The 25,979-nt window shown below is 38.1% G+C and overlaps 2 protein-coding genes across 13 annotated transcripts; one reads left to right on the top strand and one right to left on the bottom strand.

Annotated features, from left to right (window-relative positions):
* Positions 1 to 1,192: 1,192 nt before the first annotated feature.
* Positions 1,193 to 23,254, bottom strand: KIAA0753 (KIAA0753 ortholog). Of its 12 annotated transcripts, none has more exons than XM_068910514.1 (17): positions 23,037 to 23,254; positions 22,386 to 22,568; positions 21,135 to 21,902; positions 20,290 to 20,393; positions 19,935 to 19,997; positions 18,829 to 19,044; positions 17,146 to 17,356; positions 15,578 to 15,804; positions 14,287 to 14,456; positions 12,816 to 12,929; positions 10,803 to 10,890; positions 10,286 to 10,369; positions 9,764 to 9,937; positions 8,621 to 8,702; positions 5,954 to 6,074; positions 5,558 to 5,785; positions 1,193 to 2,788 (listed from the first exon to the last, which is right to left on the bottom strand). In XM_068910514.1, the coding sequence occupies exons 3-17, from the start codon at positions 21,175 to 21,177 to the stop codon at positions 2,674 to 2,676; spliced, it is 2,040 nt and encodes a 679-aa protein (XP_068766615.1). In that variant the 5' UTR covers positions 21,178 to 21,902; positions 22,386 to 22,568; positions 23,037 to 23,254; the 3' UTR covers positions 1,193 to 2,673. The 12 variants fall into 12 exon arrangements, with proteins under 12 accessions (XP_068766615.1, XP_068766616.1, XP_009679170.2 ...); XM_068910515.1 differs by having other exon boundaries at positions 9,764 to 9,934; XM_009680875.2 differs by having other exon boundaries at positions 21,135 to 21,744; positions 23,037 to 23,231.
* On the top strand, positions 23,248 to 25,535 carry TXNDC17 (thioredoxin domain containing 17). Its single transcript, XM_068910523.1, has 4 exons — positions 23,248 to 23,465; positions 24,161 to 24,242; positions 24,543 to 24,618; positions 25,249 to 25,535. Exons 1-4 carry the CDS (start codon positions 23,324 to 23,326, stop codon positions 25,315 to 25,317), a joined length of 369 nt encoding a protein of 122 aa, XP_068766624.1. The 5' UTR covers positions 23,248 to 23,323; the 3' UTR covers positions 25,318 to 25,535.
* The last annotated feature ends 444 nt before the right edge of the window (positions 25,536 to 25,979 follow it).

Genomic DNA, 25,979 nt, shown 5'->3' with positions numbered 1-25,979 from the left:
GAACAGAAGTCAAAGAGGAGGCTGGTCAGGACAATTAAGGCCCCTCTGTGCACTCAGGGCATGGCACTGCTCTTGTACAAAACCACTCTGATATGCCTCTGCCATCCACCACCCAAGTTACTCTGACCCACTTTGTAAATTGTAGTTCTATTTCAGCCAAACGTGATTGGAACAATTAATATTTACTTTTTAAGTGGAGTTATCCACATATCTACTTAACCACTGAATTATTTCAACTTATTTTTGCCTTATCCCTCTTGCAGCCTTGACATTGAAGACACTTGTGCATAAAGAATAAAAGAAAGAAGCCTGCAAAGATCTTAAGACAAAAATCTAGTCCAGCTTGGTGGAAGAGAATCCTTTGCAAGATCAAGAATAATAATTTGTTTTGGATATCTAACTTCTCCCTAAATACCTTTAGCAATGGGAAAGAGCACAATCTCTAAGAAAATCTATTTCTTCACTATCTGTATCATTAAAACACTTTTAAAATCTGAAACTGCTTACAGTACCCCTCGTGTACTCAACTTTAAAGTGGTTATGGACTCAGATGCATGGCAGTGCTTTAACTAAATACATAGTCAGTTAACATGGCTCATCAAATGCATAGTAACATTTGACATGGTATTATGGTTGTACATCTCAGCCTGATTTATAGTCTCTATCAACATAGTGTGAAAGAATTAAGTATAGATATAAGATTTAACAAGCCTGATGCCGATTTGTCCCTTAGGACTAGCGACATGCAAAGTCACTTTTAGATGAAAGCCTATAATTATGACATTTTTCAGGGTACAAACTTTCTACAGCCTCTAGCTTGCATTTGGCACTATGCAAATAAACAAGGCATTACAAAATCCTTTACTCCTAAGTTCATGAGGAAGGACTGAAGAATATCAAATCAAGAATCCCATCTAAAGCCTTCCCTCTCCATGGATTTCTGCTCAGAGAAAATACCCAAATATCACACTATCTCATCCAGAATAAGAGTTCACTTCGGCATCATCAGTCAGAGGATACCACTCACAGTACAATGAGAGAAAAATATATTTACTTTGACAGATGACCATGTTACTTTGGGGCACACAGTAATTTGATTCTTTTAATGTTGCCAGGTACTCCCTTGCATGTTGGGTGCTGACTCTCCAAATTGTTTAAATGCAAGATATTTTAAATCAAAAATAAGGCCAGTCCTAAGAAACAAATGTTGTTTATTAAAGACTTTCACAAGCATACATATACAGACATTCTTTATGATTTTGCATTTGTGGATTTAAAAATAGACTTACCTCTATACATCTTGGAAATAAAAAAAGGGGTGTTTTAAATTGCAAAATCAATCACACAGTGATAAAAATTACATCAAATACATTTCAAGACAAACCACTTAAAATTATTTTAAAATTGTATGTTCAAATTAGAGGAGATAAAAACACTTTTAGAAGGTTAGAAACTTCTCTGTAGAAGGTTAAACATTATTGCAGAAAAGAACTTTGTCAAAAGAAACTGACCTTCATATTGTTTTTTAGGTTACCTCAAGGGCTGAGCTCACATTTTTCACAAGTTTTACCATAAAACTTTTTTTTTTAACCTATTGCTTGCCCTAGACATAACCTCAACTAGCACATTGATTATCTGAAACTAAAATGTTAATTCAGTATTGCAGAAATGCCAGTTGGTCATCTTGTGATTGGGATTTTTACACATAAAGAATGTGGAGTTGGATCATTAAATGCTGGTAGAATAATAAAAGTTTTAGGCTGATTTAAGGAAAAAAAAAAAAGAGAGGGGGAGAAAAATTCTGTCATATGCTTCCATTGAAAGGTCTCATTTTACTGTACACGATGTATTAGTGATATTTTGAAACGAACATGAGAGCTACTACATTTGGAAGTTGATTGGAAGGGCCTAGCATGCAGGCTTTTTGCCTAGGAGTACAGCCACTGCTATGTGGTACATCAACTTAAAGCTGTGCCAGAAGAGTCATGCTCCTTTGGATTGCTGCATCTCAAAAAAAAAAAACTAATCCAGCCATGCCTGTTAGCTATGGTGGTCAGACAACATCTTTATGACACTGAAAGCCTTAAAAAACAGCAAACCCAATGGCTTTTACTCTCGACTTTTCCACCTGAGTTTTAAACTCATATCAATGATATCTTATTCTTCCCAATACAACTTTCAGATATATTCAATGCATTTTACTAACAAGAATAAACTAAAACCTGTAGCTCCCTTGTGAGGTAGGTGAAGTTAGATTCTTTCAATTTTAAAGAAGAAAACTGAAGCACAGTACAGCTAAGTCCATGGCACAGCTGCAATCCAGGGTCCACCTCCCAGTACTTTATTGTAACCAGGCAGATCACGCATAGACATGGATGAAGTAATCACAGGTGTACAAATGGAACAGTAGCCCCCTGAGAACATGTAAACTTTACCTGTAACAATTTACTTCATTCTACTGAAACACTGCCAAAAAAAAGTAAAAAAGTCCTGATAAACCCAGTATATCATGGTTTTACAAAACCTGAGATGAATCCCTGTTGGACTTAATTCATTTGGTGAGTAGAATCTCACACAGACTTCAACAAAAATGAAAAATAAGATCATCTGATAAAATCGTTAGACTGAGGCTGGACATTGCATTTGTTAATGGGGCAAATTTAAAAGCATTTACTATACTGGCTGCAAAAACTCTGATGTGAACACAGCTTCCGCATAATCCTCACAAACATCCTGCAGCTCTGCTGCCATATCACATAGGGCTTCTTCTGTCAGTTCCTCTGCAAGACTGAGGGAGAGAGAGGCAAAAAAAGAAAAGGAAAAGGTTCAGAAGGTCAGATTTCTAATTCCAGTCATTCCTTCCATTGATATCAATGCTCTGATTTTAGAAGGATAATACTCATATTTCTCCTTTCTTTCTACTGTTTAGCCCGCGAAAGGATTCACTACCATAGAAAAGTTGTGTTCTCATGCACGTTGCGTAAGATACTGGAAATTCTTGCCTCAGTGCAGTTCCTAGTGAAGGATAAATGTTTCATGCTTAGAGGTGTTGAGGGATTTCTGCCACTTTCCTTTTCAAACTCTGACACTACTCCTGCTTTGGGAATAAGACTTAACATATGATGGTACTCATCCAAAGGCCATTGAAGTCAATGGGAAGCGTTTTACTGATTTTAGTGGTCACTGAATCAGGCCTTACTGAAAGCAACAAAATTTAAGGAGAAGCGAGACCAGAAATTTCCATTTTCATAGATCTCTGGGTCAAAGCAGATGTCACAGAAGGGAAAATCATTCTAGCATTTAAAAACACAATTTTTTGCTGGTGTCTTGAAAATTTCTCTTCAGTTTTATACATACACTAAAAGTATCACAGAGTTAGTGTATCCAAGACCTTTTAGCATGGGAGATTTTTCTTAATATACACATATACATATTTTGATACATATTTTACCTAAAAAGATTTGTAATGCCCTCTGGTGGTAAGAATAATTCAAAGAAGTGTCCTGGATACTGGATTACATTTGCAGTTTGATTTCAAGTAACAACATGTATCATAGGCAAATGGCAGCAGTGGAATTCAACCGGCAGTGGGAGAGAGATTCACTTCCATTTAATCCATCTGCCAATCAGAAGAAGATGCCAGCCTTTGAACTGCCCAGCCTCACACCAATTATAAAAATGAATGCAGTTCACATTGCAGAATGACAGTACGTGAGAATTGGCAAGGCATACTGCAGTGGATCTTTTTAGTAGATTTAAATACAGTGATCTACCCACAGTTGTTAAAACATTTGCCTACTTGGCCACAGCTGGGGAAAACCATTAACACACACGATGAACTTTAGACACGTAAGTCATCTCAAATATCAAGAGATCTAAGCCTAGAAAAACTGATGTAGATGCCAAATGCCACTCACATGACCTATATCATTGATTTCAGTGTTACCACATTAAAAACGTGTGTAGAACTTGTGACAATTAAGTGTGATGTCCAATCTGCCAATAAGGACAATTAGAGCAAATCATTCCTTTTTATAACTACTGAAGCTAGATTTTGTAATTCTTTCCAAATCCTCTAGAGATACCTTCTTCAACTTTTCTCTTCTCACAATTAGAAATCTTCTAATTTCTAGTCTGTAGGGCATTCATGGCTCCTCAGTGCCAACAGATGCTGTGCCAGTTTTTTTAGAACTAACAACAACAACAAAAAAACCCAGCACTACTTGCAGGGTTCAAGTTCAACCTATAGTTACATGTTTTGCTGGACTGAGACCTGGGACCTTACAATATCAATAGGTAATTTCTGAAACATCACAAAAATTGAGAATGAATCATAAGCAATTCTAGACAATCACTCAAGGGAAGTGCAAGGAAATGATGACCAATAATATAATCTACTCGCCGTACCTGCTGCTGAGCAATCAAAATAGTTATGGATATTTTAGCTTTCACTGCCCCGCCTGCTTAGCAAACATTGATTGTGTGATAAAGATTTCTTCTTTCCTAGGAAGCGCACAGTGGAGGGAATGTTTACTTCTTTTATTTGTACTGAGGTATGTCACAGTTCCCATAGTTACCTCCATGACAGTGCAAAGATTTTTGGAAATGGAAGTACTGAAATTTGCACTAAGTCCACCTGTCACTTTTTTTTTTTTTTTTAAAGAATATCTACAGTTGTTCCATAATACAGCAATTGCATAATCTTCCACAAGAGGTAAAGATTGCGGGCATGTTCTCTGCTATTTCCAGTGCTTTCACAGAATCACTGAATAGTTGGGGTGGGACCTCTGCAGATCATCTAGTCCTCTGCTCAAGCAGGGTGACCTAGAGCAGGTTGCCCAGGGCCATGTCCTGTCAGGATTTGAATACCTACAAGGATGGACACTCCACCACCTCTCTGGGCAACCTGTATTTCTTTCTTTTTCACTCAGCAAAACAGTACATTTTGTTTTTCTTCAGTTTACTTGTTGATGATACTACTGAATTCATGAATGGAAAATTACAAACATTTCTTTTTATCTCTAGGGAAAATATTATGTTGTATAAAACACTGAAAATGTAGTATTAAAGGCTTTTTCAGAGCATGCTAAATAACTACATCTTCTATGGAGACTCCCTACAGACTCATTCACCCATTTACTGCAGAAATGGATGAGGAAAGCTGAGGGTGGGCACTTCTTGCAGTTTTCTACAGCAATAGAAAGCTAATTTGCACAAAATAAGGTCAAGTTAAAAGTGAAAAGCTTCACTTCCATCTGACGTAGTCTTCTGAAAATAATATAAGTTACTTTATATTTCACACAGTTGTTTCTGTGGTAACACTAAGACGTGAAAAATAGTCACTCCTTGAGGACATCCTGCTCCCATATCCTTTCATTTTCTCTGAATATCTTAAAAAGCCATAAACATCAAGTACCAGCTGAGAAACAGTCCAATAGCTGACTGCTTCTGGCTTTCAACAGAACTGTCCCCTCCCCACTCCCTTCCTAAATAAGGACAGAAGAACCTTTTCATCTGCTGTTACGTTCACTTCACAAATAAAAGACAGTTCCTGTACCTCTCAGCAATATGCCATGGATTGAAACTGCCTACTGCCTCATGGGAAATGAGCTTTAGGTGATGTTTGTATCTGTTGTTATAATCCAAGATGCTCTGGAACATATGCTTTGGAATAGAGAGAGAAACACAGCAGTCTTTCTGCAGAGACATACTCCGAGTCAAGGGCTGCAGAACGTAATTTCCAGGCTGCAATCTCTCCTCTGATTCCTTGTGCTCTTCAACACCGCTGGAAATGGAAAATAGTCAATAAATCAGAATCAGGTTTTCAAAAACCTTTTTGAAGGACAAAGTCTCTTCAGATAGCAACCACAATTTACTTTAATGAAAACACTATAACGAAGATGCATAGCTCAAATGCACCTCAGCTTAGCCTAGGGCAGAATATTCTACTTACTTGCCATCAAAAGGGTTTTCAAATATAATGTCTACTTCTGCCTCTTTCTGTCCAATTAATTTAGTTATCTGAATTGGATGTGGAGAGGAAGGTCTTTTAGCTATTGATGCACTTTGCTGTTCTAGAAGGAAGAAAACAACATTAAAAATTGTTTCTCTGGAAGAGAAAAAACTACATTTAATGCAGGCATGTCCTCAGAAAGTGTCGTTCCTTTTAAGGCCAAGTCCTTCAGATAACTAAAGAAAAGCCTCTAAAATGTAAATTCAAGACAGAATTTCCAAGAGCTCAGTGTGCTAAAGCTGAGCACTTCAAAAATCCCATGTTCTGTATAGTTTGTTGTATCTGTGGATACTTCTACAGAAGAGGTAGAAAATACTACTCTAAAACTAGTCTATTGAGCTTGGCAGCAAATACAAGATACAGAAGGAAAAAAAAAAAAAAGATTTGGGCCAAATCTTAACCTGCCCTTTTGTGAGACTTTCCAACTGGTGTAAAACAGCATAGTTCCATTAAAGTCAGTATATGCTCAGATCCTCACCTTGGTAATTCAGTGTACTAGATCAACTAGTAGGATAAAGAACAGAGGGGGAAAAATAATAACAAGCAAAAGCCATGTTTATTAGCATGCCACAGTGCTAAAATATGTTGACTTACATACAGGATACATCAGAATATTGTTTGGAATACTAGCTTTTGTTAGTGAACAGCTTCCTACTAACATTACTCAGTTCTCTCTCTCTCCCTTAAAACGTTTCTCTAATGCGAAAAGTTTTATCTTTAAATCTGATGGATTTAAAATTCCTTTTATTTATTTTCTACCCAATGAAAAACAAGCAGGAAAAACATGATTATCATTAATTGGAAGCACCTGAACTGTATTTTTTCAGCGATTAAATATTAATTGCTGAAACACACTGGATAATAATTTCCAGTGCACAAAAAAAAATCTAGATTTTCTGAGGTTAGAAGAATTTAACTTGCATGTTATGCTGCAAGATCTAAAAGCAGACCTTTCTGCAGAAAACAAACAAACAAAACAGGCTTCCTCAGTTTTACAATATCATCATCACTTCAAAGGAATAAGAGAAGAGAAAAATCTTCTAAGCTTATTTAAGTAATTTAATCTGTGTACTGCCAGAAAAATTTTAAACTTTGAGGGACTCACTGCTACTGTTAGGTAATATTTACCCTAACACTTACTCTTTAATTCAGCCATTTAAACTGTTGGTTTATTAAAATAAAAGAAAGAAAATGGGAGAAGCAAACTAGATGATCAATATCTTGCTTGCTCCTGCCTAAATAAAAACAAAAAATAATAAAAATCATAAACCTAACAGCAGGAACAAAGTGAGTGTTTCATTATACCTTGCCTCTACCTGTGAAATCTAAGAATAACTTTGGATTCATCATCATGAAAAAGATTACTGGTAAGGTTTCTTAACAAGGACCAGATTCCTTAATGCTGTTGCAAAGGAATCAAGTCAAATAAGAACACAATAAACACTCTCTTCAAGATTTACAGATTTGCCAATCTCTTTCTCAAAAACTGAAAACAGAGGAGTCATGAAGAGCTTAACAAGAAAGAATGAAGTGGCTCTAGGAAATGTCAGACTAAGAATAGGAAGCATTTAGAGAACATAAAGACACCTTCAACAAACTACTCTTGCCAAAGGTAATTTCTTTCTCATCAGAATCCCACACAGCTTATCTGTTGTATTTTCATGCACATACTCATGAGTTATCCAAAACAAAAGAAGAAAACTACAACTCAACAGTTTTGCAAGTTACATGCATGCAGAAACAAAGAGAAAGAAAAAGTGTAGCCCTCTCTTCCCCTATAGTTCTCCTACCACTGATCCTCTGTTGACTGCTGCTATTATCACAAGAATCCTTCCTGCTTCCGTACCTGATTGTGTGGTTTTCCTGAAGTCTTATTTTTGAAGTAAAAATACTTTTGAAAGGACTGTATTTATTAGAGGTCTGGGCTAAGCCTAAAAAAATTATGGTAATCTAAAACAAGTCAGAAGCCATTCTTGAACATAAACTGTTTCTTCAAGTCAAAGAATGGTTTACATAATATTTCACATGCATCAGATCTTCATTTTCTTTCCACACCCCTTGTCAGCAATTACAATGAGACTGAAGTGAAGAGATTGTGTTCCTAAAAGTTGAATAAACTGTTTAAGAAAGTAAATTGGCTTTCTTCTGGAGTAAAATCAAATAAACTTACAGAAGAACTCCATAAGCACATATGTTCCAATATCATCTTCACTGCACAAAACTCATTTACTCATACTTTAGGAAAAAAAAAAAAAGAAAATATCTAAACTAAGCCATGACAAATACCTGAAAAAAGGACAACATTCAGACTTAACATTTGATAACTGCAGGTGTGTGTTAAAGATACCAGTCCTTCAGCTAAGTCACACTGGCAGTGCTTTGCATCTAGATGCAGCCCCAGTAAAGCCAAGTATAAAATTAGAGCCTGTTTTCTGAAGAGATCCCTCCTTCTTTTGAGTTATTTCAGGAACATTTCTCTCAAAGTTGTACCTACATCAAAAACGTGTGTGGATGGTGATCACAAAATCCAACTGTCTTGGTTTTGAAACAGCACAATTTAAAGATAGAGACTACAGGAAAAATAAATTGCATTAAAAAGACACTTACCTTTTTTCTCTTCCTGGGCCCCGAACTCCAAATCGCTGTACACAATCTGGGCAAGTCTCCTCCGTACCGCTTCCTGGTATTTCTTTTTTTTTAAATGTACAAAAAAAAGAGATTAATCAGCAAATATTTAACAGTTTGGCTGTGCTGGTGATCACCTCATGGGAAAACAGGCCACAATCTTTTTTGATCAAAGTAGGATTATTTTCTCCAGTTAACTTAATACAGAAGGAGGGGGTGTGAAATCACAGATAATCTTGGTCAAAACGCCAGTCTTTAAGACTCGATCAGTTGCCAGTACAATTGCAACTTCTCCCACTTCTGATCAACAGCAGTTAGCCAAATAACTGAGAAATGAATGGCCCATAATGCCTGTCCTGCTCTATCACAAACAATAGCGAATTCAAATATATGCTTAAATGTTCAGTTCCATATGGAAAAAGACACTGCATAACATAAGCTTGTGCCTCCCGCTTAGAAGTAAATGGCACTAAACTCAATAGCTCCAGATTAAGATAAATTTCTCTGAGCAGGAAGGTAGAAATGAGACTGGAACCAAAGAACTGTGGAAAAGCTGATTATAGAAAAATTGAAGAAAAGCAACATATGAGTAAGATCAAAACAATCAAGTGACAATCTCATGAAAATTTACATAGCAAGATGGATAAATAGGCACACAGTCAACTAACATTTATTTGACTTCCCCATGTTTCCCTGTAATATACTTTGGATTGCCACAGCATGTTTTCTTGAGGTACTCGCACTACCTGAATATTAGGATCCTGTATCAAAAAAAAAACCAATCACAAACATTCAAACATTTCCCAATCTGTGAGATAATTAACTATGTTGTAATCACCATATTGACCTTCTTCTTCACAAATGATGATCTAAGCCACAGAGCCTTGAGGTGGGAAGCAAACTCAGGTCTACCAACTCTAAAGCTAGCAATACAACCGTTAGGCCAAACATCCTTCTGTTCTCACTCTACTTTCTGCTGGGAGCGGAAACTCCTTCCAGCTCTTCTAGCTCATACACTGATCCAGTCAGACCTTGCTTCATGTAAGAACATAGAAAATGACGGATACCACAACTTATGGAGAGCAATCTGGCAACCCTGAGATCAACCAAGAGACAAACCCTTACTTCAATGTCTTCCATCCTTTGCAACATCATTTCCAAAGTAGGACTGTCAGCCATGGCCAGCACCTGGGCCTGGAGCCTCTCCTGCCGCTCCATGCTCCAGAGCTCCTGAGCAGTATCTTCCAAAAGATCATCCAGTAGCTTTTCACTCAGGATATCCGCGTTTGCTGCAACCTGCTAATCAAAAGAAGCAAAAAAAAACCCCACATAATCAGTGCAAAAAATCAAATATTTTGATGAAAAAAATTAAACAAATTAAACATTTCTAAAAGTAGCTGCTTACTGTAACGATCCAATTGTCATTCAACGTTTTCCATCAAGGAAAATCGAAACGATTTCCTGGTTTTCTTCCACATACAGTAAGCCAAATTAATAAAAACAGCTTAGTATTTTTCTACCGCTAAAATCAATGGATATGGAAATAGTTTGTTACTGCTTTCCCAGATGCATCTGCTACATGGCAAAGATAAAAATTCATCATAAATTTCAAACAACTATATTCTATGGCATATAGATAGAATATACCTTTTCAGCTACAGGAGTTGAAAGCTTGTTTATAATTGAAGAATCCTTAAAATGACTGCTTGTTTCCAAGGAGAGGTTGACCTTCTAACAAAACATAAATCATCTCAGGATAATCACATTTGCTGTATTACTAATACAAATGCTATTTAGTCATTAAATAAGGTATAACATGAATTATTAAAATACTCTTATCAAGTCCCATCATGATCAATATGAAACTGTTATGACATTCAAAAACAATTTAAAATGCATCTACTTGACCAGAAAGTAACAAAAAAAAAAATTTAATGTAGCCTTGCAAAATTTTTATTATAATAATTAAAGGAACTCACACTGAAAAGGAAATGTACTCTCCACATATCCAAAACTCTGTTGACTACATAACCAATTTTAGATGCTTTTTCCCCTAAAACTGTTTACTTGCATTCAGTTGAAAATAAACGGATATGTTGCCCCTTCATAAATGTTTTACAGCTCTAAATGAATCCTTCAGCAGCACAAGCTTTGACTGTACTACCTGTGCCTTTTCCAAAAGGGGTTCTAAGCGTTCCCGTATTGCTCTCTCAACTTTGTCTGCAAGCTGGGTTGGAGAAGCACACTGTGACCTACTCAAAAAAGAACAAATGACAATTTCATTCTAAAATCCAGTATGACAACAACAGCAACAAACAATCATAAATCCATTTTGTTGGGGGTGCTGGGGGTGGATGGGAAGCCCTGTCAGATCTGATAGCAAAACTGTTTCCATTTATCAGCTCTTCAAACCATGTAATTAACTCAGCTTTTGTATTTTTTTCATTTCTTCCTTACTAAGGTCAGTTAGAACCTTCATTCTTCTTTAAGTTTCTGCTTTAAGCCACCCTAGTCTTCAAAAATAAAACAGTACTATAAGAAAGTTACAAAATACACATTGCAACAACTAGAGAATGAAATCCTGATTCTGAATATTAGTTTAGAGAACTTGAAAAAAATTGTTTAAGGGAAAGTCAATATTGACTTTAATACCACATACACCAGGAAACACCAGAAAATTCTTCTGCTGGGAAGCAAGTATCTTCAATTACGCCTCTGCTACTGGTAAACAAGCGACTTCACAGCTATCCACAAATACTGCCCACATACACAAGCTCCTCGTCTTATGATGCACACTGCCATACACACTCCTACTACAGATCCAGCAGCTGTTCCTACTACAGTTGCCACAAAAAGTGGTCCCAGAAGAGACTAAATTTGGGGAGCCCTGGTCTAGAGGATGCTGATTACAATTTAAAACAAACAAATCTGAACTATAATCCTGACCGGGACAAAGATACATGCCTTTGATGCTATTTTGTCCTTTGGAACAGGGAGATAATATTTACCTTCTCAATGCAGTGTTGTGATACTAAGTCAATTATGTTTAGAAAATAGAAAAATGTTTGGCTGGAAATATACATCTTAAAAAATCTAGGGGAACTAATTAAAGATATTTTGGTGAAGAAATGAAATCTTGGGTAAAGAGAAGAATACTATTACTTTTCTCTACAGCAATTCTAATAGTTCAAAACAACTACTAAGAAACAGCAAGCTTCTCACGTTCAAGACCATTAGCCTGTGACTCAAGTTGTACACATAAAAAGACTAGTCTTTTTGAAAAAAATCTTGGCTCTATCTTCCACACTGCAGTGCTCAAAAACATATTCTCATAATAGCTTTAACCTTGTTAGTGTAAAATTCAGCTCTCTTCTCAGATTCCTTCAAAGCTTATTTACAGAATAGCCCTCAAAAATCTGCCCACTAGGTAGCATTTCTGAACAATTCCAGAAGAAATCCTTGTTGGAAGCTGCCAAAAGCACTTGACACTAGGCACATTCCTGCGTTAATAGCCTCAACTGAACAGATGAAACATATTCATTTCAGTGATTGCATATTAATACTTGTCATTCATTACCAAGCAGACTTAGACCCCTTCAGGTCTATAAAAACATAAAGAGATTTGCAAAATATATTTGCAAAACTGTTCAACAACAGGAACTAATCATGTCTTTATTCATCAAGGAGAACGGGAGGGGACAAAAGCAAAAGTAACTAGAAATTAAATAAAAGGAACTACCGTAAAACAAGAAAAGAAAATACATTATGAATATAGCAATTTGTCAAGTTTTAGCCAGGGTGATCTATTTCACTTCTGCTAGAAAAATCTTCCATCATTTGCTGTTTCTCCTGCTAATTCACATTCAAGGGAAAGGGAAGTATCCCTTGACAACTAGAAAAGGTTCTGAAGTGGGAAATGCCAGCATTATAAAGACCGTAATAAAAAAAAAAAAAAAACTATGCCTACTGTACTTCCTCTTGATCTAAGGAAAAGTTAAAAAAACAAACAAACAAAATGACAACAACCACCCTCAACCCTTGCCTAGCTATAGAAAACATTGGCTATCTACCCTCAAAATCTAATCAACTCCATATAAGAAAAAACATATTTTTATATATTTTAAATAAACATTCAGAAACAAAATTTAGTATTTCCAATCAGAATATCCATGCCCACTTGAGAGCTTCTCTCTCCATGAGACCTAGTCTTCTTTCTTCTGCCTTCTCTTTCTGTGAAGCTGAGTTACCAATGAGCTCCTTGGAGCTTGCATTCCTGGGTATCTTGACAGCACTGTAAATAGGGGAAAATATTAAGGGTACTTCTCTCCCTCTGTGGCACCTTAAAAAAGTCTATTCATAACAAACATTATTGCACTCAACTTTGCTCAAATTATGCCCCTCAGACCATATTTAGCTTTAAATGTGTAACTCTGATGTTAATTGATTAAATTACAGGCACGAAGTTGAGTCCGTGTAAAGGCAATGGTGGAAATAAAAGGAGGAGGTCAATATGACAAGTTTGGTAATGTTCACCCTGAATTTCCTCCTTGGTACTTCAAGGGATCCTCCTAAGGGGTGTTCTTAGCAAGATGTAGGCCCTAGCTATCTGCATGTTTTAATTATTACATTGTCTATGGGTTTTTTTGTTTATTTTAAAAGATCTGGGAAGAAAAACAACAAATGATAACAATCATATTACTGTAAAGAGACTTCCTGTAGCATATCAGAATTCACTGGAAAAGTCTTCCACTAATAACTCAGTACTAAGTTCTTCAGATAACTTCATTCACTAAAAAGCTAACATCAGTTGTAAAAGACACATTCAGCTAACGCTGAGATTTTTGTCCTACACTGACCTGATTATTTTAGCATTTATCTTTGAGCATTTTTCCCCCACAGTGAAATAATCCCTGAAGGCATTACTACAAGTACTAGTCAGTGTGCGTATCGAATACAAATACATACTTGTCTGAACAGCAGGACTAATAAGGCTGACTTAGGGCAGACAAGAGATCTGCATTCAAATTTCTTGATGTCAAAAAAACAAACCAACCAGTCAACAACCTGAAGCCTTCTCATAGTGGAGGCATTCACAAAAGGCTCACAGGCTTCATATATTCTTTGACTTGTAACACATTTTGATATAACTACATTGTTCCCTCCAAAGAAAGCACCGACAGGAGCTCTGCTTTTGGATAGGTAATTTCAAGACACTTGAAGGAGCATATTTTTGTTACTTCTACCCCTCTGTACGTTTTCACTGAAATTAGCTGATGGGCTTGAAAATTACTGCGTCAGGGCTGACATACACAGCATAACAGTTAGTTCTACACTAAAAAAATTAAATTGGGCCAGGCCACTGGCTCCAAGATGACACATGATCATCCATTCTGCCTACTGTGTACTTTGTCAGTGCCCGGCCACCCTCAGACCTGAATCAGGAAAGAGCCAATAGCTCTTCTCAGGCTGAGCAAGGCCAACTTGAGCTGGGAAAAGAACTCAACTATATCTGGTTGTGAATGACGCTCTGCCGCTTGCCTTCATGGTCAGAGTACGAGGCCCAGCTCATCCTATTTACTAACATAGAAATAGCAGCATTTCCACTGGGAAGCAGAGTAAGCACTGGTTCCACTAGACTGTGGACATACCGTTTTGGTGAAGCAGGCGGAGATGTAGGGTGTGGAGGTACGCAGGGTATTCTGCTCTCCTTAACTGGTCGTTTGCTTTCTTTTAGTTGGAAAGCTACAGTTGTCTCTTGAAACCGGGCATGCTTTCCTTGAGGTTGCAACCGTCTTGATTTTAGAGGTTTAGACATTACCTTAAAATTAACATAAAAGTAACACATTAAAAACATACATCTCTGTTCTTGATATTTTCTTCCCTCCTACTGCCTCCCTTAAGTATGTTGTATTCTGTTTCAGAGTTTGTCTTGAGGTCATGCCCGATGGCTTTATTGCATAGCTAACATATGCAGAGGTTTTACAACTGATGGGAAGGTAGATATGACTGTGCCCCAACAGAAAATGTGCTTAATCCCCCAACTGTGATTTTTGCAAATAGTTCCAGTTTTTCCGTGTTGCTCTTCACAGGGAAAAACTTCTTTTGAGATTTTCAGAATTAGATTCTTAACTCTGAACAGATCAAAACAGAAGGTTTCCAAGATAACTTTTTTTATTGCCATGAGACTATAAGATTACTTGGCTTCTATTTGCTACAAAGTCACATAGACTAGCTCCTTCAGTATGAATTACTGAGATGTTTAACCTCGCTGCTTACAGACCTCATTCATACTAATATGGGAAGCAGTAAAATACACACATATGCATGCATCTACGTTACTGTAACAAATCTGATTTTTCAAATAGAAGGCAGTATTCTAAGGAAGAAAAAAAAAATCACTTAATAAAAAAAGTATTTGTAAACATTTTGTATTTGTATTTGGAAATATTTTTAAAGAAATTGTTTGTTTGAATTACAGAAGTCCCTCGCTGGCTGCAAGAGAAATTTATCAAAAAAAACAGGATTTGTCTTGTGAAGTTATATAATTTCTATAACTAATGAGGCAAAGTTTGCCTCATTTACATCCTCATATTAACATTAGGGAAAAAAAGATCAACTTTAAAGCCCAGTTGAAAACTTATCATGCTAATTTCAAACATGAAACCACTTTCAGAGAAGTAGTTTTCCTTGCTAACTCTGTTATTTATTGTTTCTAATTGAAGAACATGCTTCTGATGAACAATAACATTACTTTCAATAGTCATAACATGAGAAATGATAAAAAACATAGGCAAATGAGATAGTTTACCCCTTTACTCCTCCCCTTATCAGAATCAAAAAATTTCTGAGGAAGTGCAAAGCCTAGCAGACCCTTAAAAATAAAAATCTCAGAGGACAAGTAGAGGAAAGCATAAATTCTTTTCTTTATCACCTCCATACCTTTGTTTTTGCAGGTAGTAATACTCCTTTCTTCCTCACAGGGTGACTTTCAAGTATAGCACTTTTTTTCACAGCTCCAGCTCTCACCAATGCATCTAAGCTTCCTTGTAAAATAGCATTTTTCTCTGGAGTAGGTGGATCATTTTCTTCTTGGAATTCACTGTGTGATACATGAGCGTGACTGTTTGTCTTTTGAACTGCTGAAATATTTGCAAGTTCATTTTTGCCTATATGAAAAAAATAATACTAATTCTTCATCTGTAAGCTCAAAGGGGCAAGAACCATCTTTATTTCTGTATTTGAGGTTTTTGCTGTGCTAAGCATCATACCTAATCATGAACTGTAAAGCTCTACCATAACACAAATAAATGAAATTTAAAAAGTGTTTGTATTTCCTGTTAAGTGTTACATAAACCTGCTTTCTTATGCTGTTCTCTTGAACAGGAGATTTTTTTCTTTTTAATTATATGTACAGAAACACACACACACACATATATACATATGTAAATAATATGAAAGCCTTTTGGTAGTTATGGGTACATGAGATCAAGGGAGTGATAATAGCAATAGACATGACAACTAGGAGATACTTGGCAATATACTCTCTCTCTTCGGATTGTGGAAGATGAATTCATTTCATAGCGGTCTCCTCCTTACCTAAGCATAGAAGGGAGTAGGTACTATTCTAGTAAAAAGTGGTATGAGAAAAACAGTACAAGCAAGAATAATAATGTCAATAAATATACATTAGGTAGCAACATAATACGCTATAATAGCTTCCAGGTGTCTAAATATTTCAGTTATGAGCTTTATCTCACAACACACAGAGAAAGAGTAAAGTTCACTTCGTTTCATATATGAGGTAAATGAAAAACAAGGTAAACAAAGCAATCCCAAAAGGTTGCAAGATAATCCAGTAATGAAAAAAGCAAGAATTTAATTTCCAACAATCAGCTAATGTGTCTCTGGGCACTGAGACTGAGATTACTGTGCAAAAAAGACTACTATTAACAGACTGGCAAAAATCAGACAAAGTCACACCTCTCAAAACCTCTCTCAAAAGTATAAAAAAATACACAATCCAAGGAAATTCTGAGTTTAGGCTCAGTCTTTTCACTGAACACAATTCTGTAACAACCACAATAGCTTTGTTGGAGACTTGCTAACGGTGATTCTGCATTCCAACAGAATATATTTATACAGTATTAACTAGGTAGATATTTGGAAGTATTCTTTATACACCATTAAAGTTAACTTGTAAACTGTCATTTAGGTATATACTGTAGACAAATAATCTGAGTGTAGTCCACTGTAAAAAAAAAAAAAAAAAAAAAACAGGCAAAAATAACAAGAATAAGATTTAAATAATAACAATAAACAGACCTAAATCTGCAGGTCTATCATCTCAGAGGAACAGCTGGAAAAACTGCACAGTAAGGCTACAATAATCTAATTATTATACAGGGGCTTTATTATACCGTTGGGAGCAATAGATAACATACTACAAAATTGATTGGCAGCTGGTAACTTAACTGATGAAAATTTATTTAATAATTCAGAATACAAACCAATCAAGAGTCTCCTGGCAGCTGAAGGTTTTCTATGTTCTTGTCCAAAACGTTCCTTTAAGATGAGAGGTTTCTTTTCTCCTCTTGGAGATGTAAGCTGCTTTCTGGCTGGAAATATCTCATTGTTCTCTGGAGATTTGCCCTGAGCTGTTAAAAGACATTTCTTTGCTTTTTGAGGTGTTTGTTTCTTTTCCAGCAACGAATCCAGATCCTGTACCAAATATTTATAATTTAAATTACTTTCTAATTAAATGTGATGTAATAATGAGAAACAAAGCTTAAAGGATTCTAAGTAGTTTAGTACTTTGGGATTTTTTTTTTCTTTTGTTTTTTCTTTTCCTTTTTTTGGGATTCTTCCTGATTGCTTATTCATCCAGAAGCTTCTTCATATAATTAACTCAATCTTACAGAAAAGGCTTGCATTTTTGTGAAAAGGCTTTCATTTTTGTATTTACAAATGACTCCAGCAAATATCTGCTTATGGCATGTTTAAAAAGAAACAGATACAAAGGCTACAGACAAAAAAAAAAAAAATCCCCATATGACGACGGGATGACTATGGACTTCTTTCAATAACAAGCACAATCTTAAACATTTCTACCTCCCTTTGTGTTTCAGGGCAATTATTACCATTACTGTTTTCATAAGCAGTTCAGAACAAAAGAAATAAATGACAGCTCTTAAAATTAGAGCAATATTTTAAGGTGCAGAAAAATCTCATGACTATTGTATCACGTGTTTAATTAAATATTGGTTTCATAATAGTTTAGGTTAGGCAGTTTTTTGTTTTTAAAAAGTCTTTAATTTAGAAACTGCAGCAGGAAACGTGAATCAGAGCTTTTTCATTATACCAACAATGTTTTTAAAGCATCAGATATCACTAATGAAAGTCATTTGAAGGGCACAGAGCTTAATTAACAGTTGTAGCTTTATCTTCTGCCTAGATACTTCTGCACCCACCACACGTGAGGCAAACACTCATCACTAATCCGTATGATGAAAACATTCTGACACAAAACAGAATAAACATATAATTTACCCCAATGTATAAAACACGCTCCTTTTAGCCCTGAAAATGATAAATGAATCAGACATTGGTGCTCTATTACCACTACCAGTTCTAATTCTAGCAGGAGAACCAATAACGACAGGAACAGCATCAACAAAAAATGCAGCAGGTAGCTTTGGTGTATAAGATGAAACTTCATTTTAGACCACCATAACTCAGGAAAAATAGTGCACCGCGTATATTAGGAAAGATGCCGAGTTTTAGATCGGCAAGATATTTTGCCATTTCATGAACACACAATGTGTGTGTTTGGGGCCAGACTCTTCTCCGTGGTGCCCAGTGACAGGACAAGAGGCAACGGGCACAAACTGAAACACAGGAAGGTCCATCTGAACATGAGGAAAAAAATCTTTCCTGTGAGGGTGACAGAGCTCTGGAACAGGTTGCCCAGAGAGGTTGTGGAGTCTCCTTCGCTGGAGATATTCAAAACCCGCCTGGATGTGATCCTATGCAATGTGCTCTAGAGGACCCTGTCTGAGCAGGGGGGTTGGACGAGATGATCTCCAGAGGTCCCTTCCAACCTTGGCTATTGTGTGATTCTGTGAATATAGCTTACAGTCAAATATTTCACCTTGTCTTTTCTGTCTTAGCAGTAACGAAATGCTTTTTCCTACCTCAACTTGCAGCAGGATATCGATGATAGTGTCAGAAAGAGAAGAATCCATTTCTAGCTTGGCAGAACAGAGAGACAGTTGTCGAATGAGACTGCCCAGTTCCTTGTAGTGGGCAGGAACCTGTTGCTCTGCTTGATCAGTAAACTGATTGGCAAATGTCTGCAAGGCTCGTATAGCTCCTCTGTGTGCTGCAGCCAATCTGGATACTGCTTGAGACTGGGACAAATGAAAAAAATACATGCTTGAATAACTATAGTTTATATAGTTATATATAAACTATAGTTACATAATTTATATAACATACAAATGCTGCTACTACTCAAAGAACTGTTGCCAGAATTTCATGCAGAATTGTGATAGTTCTGATGAAGATGAGGCCACTTGTAAGATAAAACACAACAGGCATTTAAGCAACCTACTAAAGATACTGCATAACAGTCCAGATATCAAGTATCATGCTAACTTCAGCTAAACTAGCACAGTTATAACATTTTCTGATCTTTCTATTACTCTACACCTAGAGTTTGGTCATGGGTCTACCCCAACGTGACAATCATTGTGCAATCATGGAACAGTCACCATCTCCCAGAGTTCTTGTTACAGAAGAAAATACAAATGCTGGAAAAGCACAAGAGAGCAAGACAATATTGGCCAGGCAGTAGGCACGATCGCAGCATTAACTTTGTGAAAGATGATAAACAGACAAGAATATCAGAAAGACTGAGTGACATCAACAGCAAGTTAAAAAAGTAGTGATGAGTAGAACACAATGTTATTCAAAAATGAAAGGGGAATGAAGGAGGAATTAGAAGCAGCATAAAAGTAGAGAAGAACAACAGCCTTTTCCTCTCCGGTTTACTCTAGAGGGATAAGAACTGAGGAAAAGAGTGAAGAAGCAAAGGCAGTATCAGATCAAGCAAGCTATCTTTCTGTGACAATGAAGTGAAAGGTGCAAGATACAAGAAAACAAACAAAAAAAGATCCCTTCCTCCCGCTGGAGAGGGATCAGATGTACCCTAGGTAACTTGATTTCCAGCAAACTCAATTTACTGCGAAAGCTTTCTGCCAGTAAATGAGTGGCATCCTGAATGGTAAGCGCTTCCTACCTTTTTAGTATGTTTGATTTTACGAGGACTCAGTTTCTCTAAATCATCCTGAATTTCTTTTATCTGTTTATCAAGAAAGGAGAGAGAAGGGGGAAAAGTCAGTCAGAATCAGCTCCATGTCTATAAATAAGTAATAAATCTACACTGTAACATCTGAGTGAAAGTCTAAATTTTCCAACAGTGATGCTCACAGCTGTATCCAGTGATGAGAGAGATTAGTCACACCATTCGGGTCCAAACCAAAGGCACTGTCACAGGCATCTTGTTCAAGAGCTCTTGTTTCAGTACATTTCTGTCAAGATCACTGTAATAAACTAGCTACTGTACACCCTAATTTTAAAGGATTGGTTCTTACCTGTTGCTGGAGAACATACAACCTCCGAGCTGATCGTGCAGCTTGTTCCCGTCTCCTAATGAGAACTCGCTGCTCTTCACCAGGATCCAAAATTTTACTTCTCTCTGAAAAGGATAAAATACAGAGTTGTATGTCTTAATCTAACCTGTGAAAATCCTGATAAAGCCAAGTGAACAACACAGTTCAGCAAGAAGCATCTTTCATGCAGAACCAATATGTGATGTATCATGAATTTTGCTGGGCCCTCTTGAGCAGTAAATACAAGTCAGTTATTTTAACTCAACATCACGTTTCTACTTAGAGCTTGACCAAGTATTATCTAATACAGTTTATCAGATATAGCTTATAAAATCACCTGCGACCCCTCAATCATCTCACAAAGTTGCAGAGAGAACACTCAGAGAGCCAGAAATATTTAAGCCTCTGGCTAATTATTACAAGAGGAACAATGCAGTGTCAGAAAGCACATTCAGTATGCCACTGCACACCCATAAATTAGGTGAGTCAGACTTGCTAGATGAAATGTTATCAACTCTTGGCTTCTTTCTTATTACTACTAATGAAGTAGCTAATTACGTTGCTAATTTTTGGCAGTCTGAGGATTTAGCCAATAGGGCTACAGACACCAATGTTTTTCACACAAGGTGTTAGTTAGCCTACCTTTAATTTACTGTTATTGCAGGCGTATTGCCTAAACTACCTAGTCATTCTACTTTATATCCTCTTTTGAAAAACAGCCCTTAAAACACAGAACTAAATACTGATTCTAATTCAAGCCAAACAAGAGAAAGAAGAATGAAACAAACTATTGTACGTTTATAATTTTTTTTTTTAAAGTCTTACACCTTTTTTAGCCAGTTCTTCAATTTTCTGGATACAATTTCTCATTTCCTTTTGCAGTCTTCGGACTTCCTGTATGTTTTTGTCTTCTTTTTTTCTGATATTTATCTTGGAGCCTGGTCCAGGGTCATGGGTGGGTGGAGAGTCTGAAACAGCTGGTATTAGCTTTCTGTCATTTGGTGTGTAGAGATAAACTTTAGCACCAGAGCTGGTCGTCTCCACTTTGGAAGGCTGACCAAGTTTCTGCTGATACTTAAAGGGAATCCAAGACTTCAGTGCATTTTTCTCGTCTAGACTTTGGAATAGTTCATTCTGGTGTTGTTGTGACTTCTCGGGCAACAACTGTTTACTGGCATCTCCAAACACCTGCTGTTTCACTTGCTCTTCGCGATGTCTTCGTTTTATGTCCCTTTTAGCTAGCTGAATGGCGAATTTTAGTTTCTCTTCAGATACCACTGAAAATGTGCTAGAGCTTCTTATGCTGGGACCTTCACCACCAGCTAGACTTCTCTGATCATTGGATGGCTTCAGCTTTTCTATTATAATTGGACGAGGGCTAGTGAATCTGACAAACAAATTCTCTGGAACTGCAGGCACATTCCTATTAAACTGGAGCTGTTCCAAAGTTTAAACAGAAGCTGATGTTACACAGAGCACATCACACAGATGATGCATCTCTAGCACACAACAGTAGGGAAAATGGATCTCCTTTCATATCAAAACGTATTCTGTTATGATGTCACTTCTTTAGTGTATGCAAGACATCCTTCCCACTCAAAAAAAAAAAAAAGTATTCAGAATTATTGTGATTTAAGCATGCAGATCCTTTTATAAATACCACCAAGCACTTCTTTGCATCTTAAGGTGGGTACATACATTGAAAAAACAGGTCCAAAGTGAACAGACAATGGACAATGCCATTATAAAGGTGCTTAAGTATTACAAAAGTGCAAATAATGAGTTATAACAATAATGTAACATCAGTAATATGAATTAACATAATTATATCCCAGAGTGAGCCATTAGTAAACTCATAAAGGTAACAGGAGGTTAATGTATACACGATGAAGGAGAAATGCAAGGCTGAAACACTTACAGAAGAAAAGCATCACACTTATGTATGACACTGTCATGAAAGCAAGTATGAAGATTTGACGCTCACTAGTGGGCTACCTCATGGAGTGGGTCACGATCACCTTTCTGTACTGGTCATAAAGGCAAATCAATTCAGCACCACTACAGAAGTCAAATAATACCTGTGTCTGTAAAGTTGTTGCTTCATTCCTGTGCAGCTGGGTATTGGACACAAACGTAACAGCGGGCGTAGATGGCTTGCTTGGTCCCATCACGTTGGCTTGATGCTGAAAATCCACAGTTATTTGCCCTTTGCTACAGCTACAGTTATGAATCTAAGAAGAACCATATGCTATTTCTGCCTCCTAAAAGGAATCCAAGATTGATATAATTAACAGGTAGAGAAGCAACTGGAGAAGGCATTTAGAAAGGGAAAATGCACTATGTGTGTTCATACCGGTGGTACACAAGAAGGAGAATATGCTCCCACTATTTAATGCACAATTTGCAGTTTACATCCTTCTTTTATGCACCCACAGAGAGAGAGCTGTGAAGCACTACTACAGACCATGGGGCTCAAACTACTAGTTATCAGAAGAACGCTGCAGAGCTTTTAGAGCTATTACTTACCTAAAAAGGAAATGGTATAGGGCAAACACATGGGAAGAAAACAGGGTAGCAAGCTAGACTAAGACAACGCTCAAGAGAGCGGGGCCTGTACAAAACAGGTTAGCATCAAGAGGGCAGAGCAACAGGAGCAGTCGTGCCTAAACTGCTCCACAGACAAGGGTGTAAAGCAGGAGGGACGCACGGAGACACGCCAGCGAACTCACTCTCTCATTCGCCTCTGAGGAACAAACAGGAGCAGGACCCGGCGCGCGGCTCCCGCCGTGCCCGAACCGCAGGCTCCCCCCGCGCGGCCGCACGCACCGCCGGTCCCGCTGCCAGGGCGCCGGCACCCCGCACGGTCACGGCCCTCTCTCGCGAGAAGGACCCGCGGGCCGCCCCCGGCGAGGCGGTTCAAACCCGCCTGGCAACCGCCGCCGCGGAGGCCGACGGGAAGCGGCGGGCGGGGCTACGGCGGCCGGCGGGGCGGCAGGGCGCTGGGCCGCCGCCCGCCATGGCCTGGGAGGAGAAGCGGGTGCGCGGGTACGGCGAGTTCGCGGAGACGGCGCAGCGCTGCCACGGCCGGCCCATCTTCGCCCTCTTCTGCGGCGACAAGGACGCCGCGGGCCGCAGCTGGTGCCCGGACTGCGTGACGGGTGAGCCCCCCGGCCCTCCGCGAGGCGCAGCGGCGCTCGGCGCCCGCCGCGGAGGAGGGCGAGCAGCCCTCGGCTCTGTCCGTAGGAGCCGAGCCCCGACCCGCCGGCGCTGCAGGCGGGCGCGCCGGGCAGCTGGAGCTGGCGGAGCCGCCGCTTCCCTCGGAAGCCGCCTGCGCTGGTCTCGCTCGCCAGCGACATCCACCGAGTAGCCCGTAACGCAACGTGCTGTTGTTCAGCAGAGCTTTCTACAAAGGCTGATGTTTCTGTCTGGCTCTGCAAACAATTAGAGGTGAATCTTGGGAGCAGTTAATTCACTTCTGCTTTATACAATCAAGGGACAGAAGTGACTTACTGCCTGGCAGTACAACATAGCGTTAACGCGGTGGCTCCTCACAGTACATCACGCTCAGCTCTGCTGCATCGTATATGCCAAATTACATACGGCAACAGCTTACCGCTGTTCTGATGGGCTCTCGCATAGACAGGCAATAACAGTTATTGCTGTTACTTGCTAGGCAGAAACTGGCCTTCACTCAAAGGCCAGTCCCTTTAACATCAATGCAAAGCTTCCCAGGCCTCTGCCTGAGGCCTACGAAGTATCAGCACTAGCAACCTTGTTGGGCAAAGTAGATCCACGTGATTCTGTGGCACAGTAAAAGTATTAACTACTAACTGATTTATAAATTACTCTCTAGCTGAACCCATTGTGAGGAAGGAACTTCATAACATGCCTGATGGGTCTGTATTCATCTACTGCCTAGTAGGAGACAGAGCCTAGTAAGTAAAAATATTTTAATGCCAATGGCTGATGTAATTTTGTTATTCTTGGACTGGCATTACCTAACCTGTTGAAACTACTGACTGAACTGCCCTTTCCTGTAAGGAATGAATCATTTTGTGACTTTTGAGGTCTATACCATCCCTAAGGTGAACTATCTCCATGCTTGTTACAAGAACTGGGTTGGGGGGGGGGGGGGGAGAGGTGAGGCCCTTTGAATCATCCTTGTGAAGGAATTTTAAACAAGCTAACTTCAAAGCGCATCTGTATAAGCTGTTGTTCACCTTCTTTCTGAACAGCTGGAAAGACCCCAACAATGAATTCAGAAAGAATCTGAAACTAACAGGAGTGCCTACACTACTTAAATATGGAACAGTAAGTGATTCATTACTTGTTTCAGCTCTACGTGCATTTGAGTGAGAAACTGGCAGGGGCTTGTGGCTACAAATTTATATTTTCCATCCACGTTGTCTTACGCTCTCTTATTTTAAAAAAGCAGACAATTAGGAACATCTCTTTTGCCCTCCCCCTTCCTGGTTCAAACAGACAACTGATTTGTTTTCTGTAGAATTTTCTCTGTAATACATATGTAGTAAATAGTGGTTGAGGGGGGAGAGAAAATTCTTAATGTATTGTTAGCTTCCTGACCTGCAGCTCCTCAAGCTTTAGAAAATTCAAACGCTGAATTATGGGAGTGGAACGTTATTAGTGCAGTACATTTCTGATACAAACAGACTACAAGTTTTGACTCCCATAAATTCTTGTGCTTTATAGTTGAAGGTGCTAAACCTGTCAGACCACGTTTTAACTTGTATAATTTAATTAAATTAGCAGATGTTTTCTAAGAGCAGAAAACCGGTTCTCAGGCATTTTTCAATTATGCTTCACTGCTTGCCATATATGAAGAACAATTGCTGAAGCATGGCTAACGTTATCATATACAAATAGTTCTAGTCTTGAACAGCATTTTGAATTGCCCCTAAAACATCTTAACTTTTCTTTCAGCCTCAGAAGCTGGTTGAAGAAGAATGTTTTAAGGCAGAACTTGTGCGTATGTTGTTTACTGAAGATTAAAACTTCCCAGTAGTTAATCATTTAAGATGCTCACCACAGTTATTTGCTCTGTCTTTTCAAAGGATCTTTACACTTTCCAGGCTATCATGGTAAATTACAACTTTGGACTAGTCAAAATAAATGTCATTAAATTTTAGATCCAAACCTTCCACTAAAATCTCTTCAGTGCAAAATTGTATCTTTCCTTTCTTGTTGAAATAAACTTGCATTTGCAAACAGTCTCTTTTTAAAGAAACTGAGCTCACGTTATGAAACGCTTTGTATACACTTTCTTCTTTCCCTTAACAGTGCATAGGTAAAGTAGATATTCTGTTAAAGGCTACCCACAAGCAACTATTTTTTAAAATAGTTAACTAAATCTGTTTAATGGTGGTGGAGTTGCTAGTGTAGTATATGCATATTGATACTTAACCTTTATTGCATCCTTTCAGACAAAAGGAATGTGCTACTCTAAGTGGAGGGGAGGCCACTCACTAAATTATACCACTGAATTCAAGAGTAGTATCTACTACCCTTTCTTACAAGACTGCAGGCCAAGTTACAGTTACTAGAAAACAAAGCAAGGACTTAAATTAATTTAGTGTCCCTAAATCAATTTCCTACCAGGTCAGCAGCAACCGCTCTGTGTTCAGCCTATGTTACTGAAGAGTAAGATTTGATTG

This window comes from Struthio camelus, chromosome 16, assembly GCF_040807025.1.
Source record: "Struthio camelus isolate bStrCam1 chromosome 16, bStrCam1.hap1, whole genome shotgun sequence".
Lineage (NCBI taxonomy): Eukaryota > Metazoa > Chordata > Aves > Struthioniformes > Struthionidae > Struthio > Struthio camelus.
Note: the sequence above shows the minus strand (reverse complement) of the source record. Positions and strands in the feature narration are given on the sequence as shown.